Source organism: Chenopodium album, chromosome 23 (genome assembly GCF_948465745.1).
Source record: "Chenopodium album chromosome 23, dcCheAlbu1.1, whole genome shotgun sequence".
NCBI lineage: Eukaryota > Viridiplantae > Streptophyta > Magnoliopsida > Caryophyllales > Amaranthaceae > Chenopodium > Chenopodium album.
The window spans coordinates 25,740,187-25,748,302 of NC_137856.1; the positions used below are offsets into that span (position 1 = coordinate 25,740,187).

At 37.1% G+C, this 8,116-nt stretch overlaps 1 protein-coding gene across 1 annotated transcript; it reads left to right on the forward strand.

Moving 5' to 3' along the window:
- Window positions 1-1,409: 1,409 nt before the first annotated feature.
- LOC145609443 (uncharacterized) lies at window positions 1,410-4,322 on the forward strand. Its single transcript, XM_081664929.1, has 5 exons — window positions 1,410-1,619; window positions 1,715-1,882; window positions 3,013-3,128; window positions 3,565-3,960; window positions 4,071-4,322. The coding sequence occupies exons 3-5, from the start codon at window positions 3,048-3,050 to the stop codon at window positions 4,080-4,082; spliced, it is 489 nt and encodes a 162-aa protein (XP_081521055.1). The 5' UTR covers window positions 1,410-1,619; window positions 1,715-1,882; window positions 3,013-3,047; the 3' UTR covers window positions 4,083-4,322.
- Window positions 4,323-8,116: the final 3,794 nt, after the last annotated feature.

Consider the following 8,116-nt stretch of genomic DNA (forward strand, 5'->3'; position numbering starts at 1 on the left):
GACCGTGTAATTATTACAACTAATGAGATTAAGTGGAACACAAATGGAACATGAAAAATGGGACAGAGGATTTAAACCCTAGAATTAGTGACATTTATTAAATAATCATAACAATTTTACTTAATATTGGATAATAGATGGGACAGAGGATTTAAACCCTAGAATTAGTGACATTTATTAAATAATCATAACAATTTTACTTAATATTGGATAATAGATATCCGAATCATCTAATCCGAAAATTTTGAATATTCGAATATCCGATATCTTCGGCTATCCGAAATTTTCAAATCATATTTGGATATCAACAACTGAGACCGCCATTTTTGTTCTTCAATTTTTCTCTCTCCTCCTAACCTAATTCCTTCCTCTTTCGTCTTCAATGGCGGACGATCGAGGTTTCAATGTTCCGACTACGACGACGGCGTCTGCTGCGGCTGCGATACCTTCCGGCGACGGAACTGTTTGGACGAACGTTTCCAATCATCTTCTTCAGCCTGCAATGGTTTTTTCTTCTCTTTATTCAATTAAGATCCTTCATTGTTGCATTTCTGCTTTATTTATTGATTTTCAGACCGTAATTTGATTATAAACTTTATCGAATTAATTTTGTCGTTGTGAAAGATCTTTGATTATTTTGAATTGATTGATTATATTGTATGGTTTAGCTGAAAATGTGGAATCATAGAAGTGATTATTATGTTATTGTTGTTATTTTGGTGCTTAATTCGTTAATTATTTGGTTTAATGTTAGAATTTTTTAGTGTTACGGTGAAATTAATGTTTTCTTTTATTTTAATGCTAAATTTTGTATGTGTAATTGTGTATGGCAGAGCTTTGTGACGGCGAGCTGATACATGGCGATAATTTTAGTCTATTTGCCGCCATGTCGGCTTTAGAGGTACTCATACTTGTCTCAAGTTTGTTCTTTTATGTTGGCAACTATTGTCTTGATTATGATATTGATCTTGAGTCTTGACATACGTAGTATGTTGCAATAATACGATGGCGTTGTTTGTTAATATATCGATTATTTCACAAATATGAAGACATTGTATGGCAACAGTATTCATTTCACAATAATACGAAGACATTGTTTGTCAATATTGTTGACCTATAGTGATGCACCTAGGCTTTATTAGTACTTATTACCTGCATACTGCTTTCCCTTGGGGAGCTTCTTGTAGACTGCATTTCAAGTTCAATGCTTCAATTTTTCGATATTTAGAGGGAGGCCTGCTTGTAACTTTTTGAAGTTTTCTTGTTGAGCTCCTTTAACATGTGGCATCGATTGTTATTGATTGAATCAGGGAGTGGTTGGTTTGTGTAGATATTACAGCAATCAGTATTGTAAATTTTATCATTAAGGAGGCCTATAGCTGATGTGCGGTTTCTTCATTTTTTTTTTACTGTGGAATCCTTTAACTGAAAAGAATACCTTTCTGTATTTCTTTTGTTAGATAATGGACCCAAAGATGGATTCGGGCATGGATAATGGCAGATATCATTCTGTTGACGAGGCCATAGAGAGTGGTGCGGCTCCAGTTCCGCTAAGTTTTGATAAAACTATGGATGTTATATGCATTCTAGATATTATGGATCACCTCCTTGCTTGTGAGGTACACTCAATGTGGCTTGGGCTTTTAGTATATGGACTAGTGCATGCTATATTTCCATCTGTTTGATACCTGTCCTTGTCCTTGTATAATGGCAGGCTACGTGGCATAAGGGGCACTCACTGGCACAAACTGTCTTTTCTTGCATCTACCTTATGCGGCTTGATCGTACCTCATCACATCCCCTGTTACATTCTTTTTGCAGATTATTTCGTGCAACTTGCAACGTTGTCATATCTGTTGTTTCAGAGGCTTGCGCACATGAAGTAAAGCACTAATGCCACTAAACATCTCTTTTGCTCTATCTATTTGGATGACAATTTTTGTTGCTTATTAATGCCTTCTTTTCTCTGCTTGATTAGCACAATTAAGTAATACTTGCTCCACTCGTTAGCACAATGAAGTAATACTTGCTGCACTCGTTATAAGTTTACATGATTCTGACCTACTGTGCTGTGTGGTGAAGGGTAAAGAGAGTATTTACTTGTTTACAGTGCTCTGTCCCCTTATTTGGCAAAATTCTCGATGAAAACCTGAAGGATGCATGCATGATATGGAGTAATGATAACCGAGGAAGTAGTCAACTTAGTGAATGCTTGCATAAGACGGACATAACCACCCATAATGTATTGTGATATGAGTCAGGAGAGCAATTTCAAATTAAGTTGCAGATCAAATTAATCACATTAGAGAATATTAGATCCTTATGTCGCATTATATAAAGTATATGTATGAACCTTAAGATGACTCCGAAGGTCTATTATTTGGAATGCAGTTTCTTATTGTGAGATTTCAAACTTATGAAGTATGGTGTGGCTAAATTACCTGACAAGCTGAGAGACTGATGCTTATTATTTGGTACAGTGTCATGCTGAAAACTAATAGTAGAGGCTTTTCTCCAAAAAATGTCATAGTAATGCTAGAGTCTTAAAAGTTTACATTGATTCATCAAATCATCACACTGGGGGAGCAAGGTTAGTATCCTGGATTGGGATTTACCACTTGAAATGACATAGAGATGCCAAATCTTCCCAAGGCAGCACGGAGGAGTTGCTTGCTTGCTTGTACACGTAGTTGATATCAAAATTTGGAGAATGCTTCAGGATAGCCAACTATATATCATGCATCCCTTTATTTTTATTTTTTTTTGGGAAATTAAAATAAGTGTGGATACATAAAATCTAGAAATTGCTATTATTAGCCTAAATTATAACCTTTACAAATGGTGACTATATACTCTTGCTATGTTTATTGGTTATCCTAAAGGCACTAATTGTTAAGACCTTTAGGATAAACAATATACGTTTATTGTTTAGCAGCTAAACGAAAAGGTGTTATGTTGACATTTGTATAAACAATTCCCATTGCAGTTGACATTTGTATCCTAATTTAGCAGCTAAACGAAAAGGGAAGAAGAAAAGATATTCGGGGATGGATTCAAAGGATTACCGCATCCCACCAGCTGTGATGTTGCTTCAATGTTATATTTGTCTTGCTGAGGGACTGGGAATGGTAAGTTACCTAGGTTAGCTTGAAAATTTAAAATGTAAGATGGTAATAAGTTCATGTTTTATAAGGCCATGTAAATATGTAATGGTAAGTCAGCTAGTGTGGGCCTGGCTTGAAAATTCGAAATGTAACATGGTAATAAAAAAATCTCATACTCCTTTCACTTTCCACATTATTCCTTTTATTCTTTTACCACGTATTAAAAAAACAAATAAAAAAAAATAAAAAAAACCAACGTAACAAACTCTCCTTTTTTTCCCTGGATTAATCCCCTTTGCACCCCCTCACTCCCTCTTCCCTTCCACACACAAACACACTCTCTCTCTCTCTCTCTCTCTCTCTCTAAAACCGCCATTAACAGTTTCTTCATCTCATAATGAAAACACCAGTAACCTTCTACGTTACCGATAGATCATCTGACAGTCCCGATGTATTGCAGGCGTCTCCCGATGGCGAAGTATACCTTATTTTTCTTGAGGAAGATATTTCCGCCGATGAAATGGAACAATATGTTGATGCACATTTTGCTGGTGCTGGTGAGGTCGTTAAGTGTTTCAGCAGAGCTAAGAAACCGGTGTTGGGTGGTGATCAAAAGCCTTCTAGTTCTTCCGGCAAAGAGCGGGGTCGTCGTTCTGAGTCTCCTGACCCTGATAAGTCGGAGTCATGGGTACAATACTTCTATAAGAAGTGCACATTTAATAATGTTTATATTGCTGCAGTTTCTGTGTACGTAATTTGGGAGCTTATTCGTATGGAATCGCTGTCTGGAGAATTGGAAGCTGAGACTGACGGTGGGGTTTGGAAAATCGGGGCAAAATTACTAAAGGGAAAAAAGGTTATTTAATATTCAATCAATGTAATTTTTTTGACAAGAATTTAATCAATGTATTTCTATTACATTTTTTTTTTTTTTTTAATTTATTTTTTTGGTTAATTTATTTGCAGAGATCTGACTGAGACGTCTGCTGGATGGTGAATTGGTGATGTCTGATGAGTTGTTTACCGTAGCGTGGATAGAGGTTTGAGGTGCATCAGTAACCAATTTTTGGTTAATTTTGGTTATGTTTTTTTTTTGGAACGATGTGTAATGTCAATGCAGAATCTCTTTGAATTTCTACCTTGCTACCATTTATTTTCTTTTGGACTTGACGAAATTTGTTATTTTAATCGGATTCTACTATTATATTATATGCTTTAGTATGATACGAGTATTGTTTTTTTAATCCGCCATGCCTTGACTGATAATTAGCGTGAGCGCGCGAGTACAATCTATCACTATCTAGTGAATATTATTAATTTTGTCGTGATTATTTTTTGCCGGAAAAAATTGGTCAACGGACCCTCCTCGTAGTAGAATTAAGATAGGTAACGTTACTAGAAGAACTGAAAAAAAATTATAATAAACTTCGATGTAGTGTAGCATTTTATTAATTGATTGAGTATAAGTTAGAGTTGTCAAAAACTGACCCGACCCGAGAACTCGCCATGAACCGGCAATGATTTGAACCCAACGTGTACCCGGGCAATGGGGTGAAACTAGTGACCTGTAACCCGACCTGAACCTGACCATATGTTAATCGACAATCGATTTGATCTAAAACTTTTTGACTTGAACCCGAACCTGCTCCCAACCTAAGAGTAACCGTCAACCGATTTAATCCGACCCAACAACAATCTGAACCCGAACTAGTACCCTACCAAATTAGAACCTGTACCCGAGTCATGGAAGGTTTAATAAAATTTATGTGCCTTTTGTTCAACTTATATACTGGTACAAATCTGTAAACCCACAATCTGATTCAGCTTGTATACCTTTAGATCCATATTACTCATATCCAGGCTCCAAAACCTCAAAATTTTCTTAAAAAGCGTGGATTATACCCTTCAATTTTGTAATTTTTCGACCTTTTTTCCCCAGGCAATAAAAATTGCCGAGATGTTTACCATGGTCCTTAATACCCTCCAAGAGTCCAATTGGGTCGGTGGAACCATCCAATATGCCCTTAAACGGTCATTTTACCCGTTCTCAACTTGAAGTGATTTCGTAAACTCGAGCCTACGACGGACGTTTATCACAACATATAATAATCATATATGGTTTCAAACGGCATTATATGTCCCCGAGATGTATCCCTTAGGGTTTCAAGGTTATTCGCCACCGGGCCCGAAACCTCAAATTTTCCTCAAAAAGCGTGGATTATATAGCCTTCAATTTTATAATTATTTGACCTTTTTTCGCCCGAAAATTAAAATTACCGAGATGTTTACCATGATCCCTAATATCCTCCGGGAGTCAAATTGGGTCGGTTTAACCGTCCAATATGCCCTTAAACGGTCATTTAACCCGTTCACAACTTGAAGTGATTTTGTAAAATCAAGCCTACCACAGACGTTTATCACAACATATAATGATCATATATGGTTTCAAACGGCATTATATGTCCCCGAGATGTATCCCTTAGGGTCTCAAGGCTTTTCGCCATAGGCCCCTAAACCTCAAAATTTTAAAAGCGCGAATTATAGCCTTCAATTTTGTAATTTTTTGAACTTTTTTTGCCCGTAAATAAAAATTGTCGAGATGTTTACCATGGTCCCTTATATCCTCTGGGAGTCAAATTGAGTCGGTAAAACGGTCCAATATGCCCTTAAACAGTCATTTTACCCGTTCACAACTTGAAGTGATTTAGTAAACTCAAGCCTATCACGGACGTTTATCACGACATATAATGATCGTATATGGCATCAAAAGTCATTATATGAACCCCGAGATGTATCCCTTTGGGTTTCGAGGATTTTCACCACCGGGCCCCAAACCTCAAATTTTCCTCAAAAAACGTGGGTCATAGCCTTCAATTTTGTACTTTTTTTTTACCTTTTTTCGCTCGGAAATAAAAAATGCCGAGATATTTACCATGGTCCCTAATATCCTGCGGGAGTCAAATTGGGTCGGTTGAACCGTCCAATATGCCCTTAAACGGTCATTCTACTCGTTCACAACTTGAAGTGATTTCGTAAACTCAAGCCTACCACGGACGTTTATCACAACATATAATGATCATATATGGTTTCAAACGGCAATATATGTCCCCGAGATGTATCCCTTAGGGTCTCAAGGTTTTTCGTCATAGGCCCCTAAACCTCAAAATTTTCTCAAAAAGCGTGGATTATAGCCTTCAATTTTGTAATTTTTCGACCTTTTTTCGCCCGAAAATAATAATTGCCGAGATGGTTACTATGGTCCATAATATCTTCCGGGAGTCAAATTAGGTCAGTGGAACCGTCCAATATGCCCTTTAACGGTCATTTTACCCGTTCACAACTTGAAATGATTTCGTAAACTCAAGCCTACCACGGACGTTTATCACAACATATAATGATCATATATGGTTTCAAACGGCATTATATGACCCTGAGATGTATCCCTTTGGGTTACAAGGCTTCTCGCCACCGGGCCCCAAAATCTCAAATTTTCCTAAAAAAACGTGGATTATGGCCTTCAATTTTGTAATTTTTTGACCTTTTTTTTTGCCCGGGAATAAAAATTGCCGAGATGTTTACCATGGTCCATAATACCCTCCGGAAGTCCAATTGGGTCAGTGGAACCATCCAATATGCCCTTAAACGGTCATTTTACCCGTTCACAACTTGAAGTGATTTCGTAAATTCAAGCCTATTACGTACGTTTTTGACAACATATTATGATCATATATGGTTTCAAACGACATTATATGTCCTCGAGATGTATCCCTTAAGGTCTCAAGGTTTTTCGCTACCGGGCCCAAAACCTCAAAATTTCCTCAAAAAACGTGGATTATAGCCTTCGTTTTTGTAATTTTTTGACCTTTTTTATCCCAGAAATAAAAATTGCCGAGATTTTTACCATGGTACCTAATAGCCTCCGGGAGTCCAATTGGGTCGGTAGAACCATCCAATATGTCCTGAAACGGTCATTTTACCCGTTTGCAATTTGTACCGATTTCGTAAACCCAAGCCTTCCATGGACGTTTATGACAACATATAATGATCATATATGGTTTCAAACGGCATTATATGACCCCGAGATGTATCCCTTAGGGTCTCAAGGTTTTTCGCTACTGGGCCCCAAAACCTCAAAATGCTTGGATTATAGCCTTCAATTTTGTACTTTTTTGACCTTTTTCGCCTGGAATTAAAAATTGCCGAGGTTTACCATGGTCTCTAATACCCTCTGGGTGTCCAATTGGGTCGGTGAAACCATCCAATATGCCCTTAAACGGTCATTTTAACCGTTCACAACTTGCATTGATTTTGTAAACTCAAGCCTACCACATACGTTTATGACAACATATATTGATCATATATGGTTTCAAACGACATTATATGACCTCGAGATATATCCACTAGGGTCTCAACATTTTTGCCACCAGGCTCCGAAACCTCAAAATTACTTCAAAAAGTGTTGATTATAGCTACAGCTGTCAAAACTGACCCGACCCATGAACCCGACCTTAACGGACAAAGATCTGAACCCAACCTGTACTCGAACAATGGGGTGAAACTAGTGACCTGTAACCTGATCTTAACCAAAAACCCATTTGATCCAATACTTTATGACATGAACACGAACCTGCCTGACCTGATGGTAACCGTCAACCGATTTAATTTATTTGACCCGAAAACAATTCGAACCTGAACTAGTACCCGACACAATTAAACCATGAACCCGAGTCATGGAGGGTTTAATAAAATTTTATATACCTTTTATTCAGCTTATATATTGGTTTAATTCTGTAAATAAACCCTCAATCCGATTTAATAAAATCTTTTGTTCAGCTTATATAACTTTTGTTCTCTATTACTCGTATATAGGTTTAATAAAATCTTGATGATGCTTGATCAAATTATGGAAGACGTAATTATATAATTCAACTTGGCCACATCGGTATTTATTAGAATTGAACTTGAACCAGAACCCGACTCAACACTAACTGGAACCCGAATGTACCATCTTG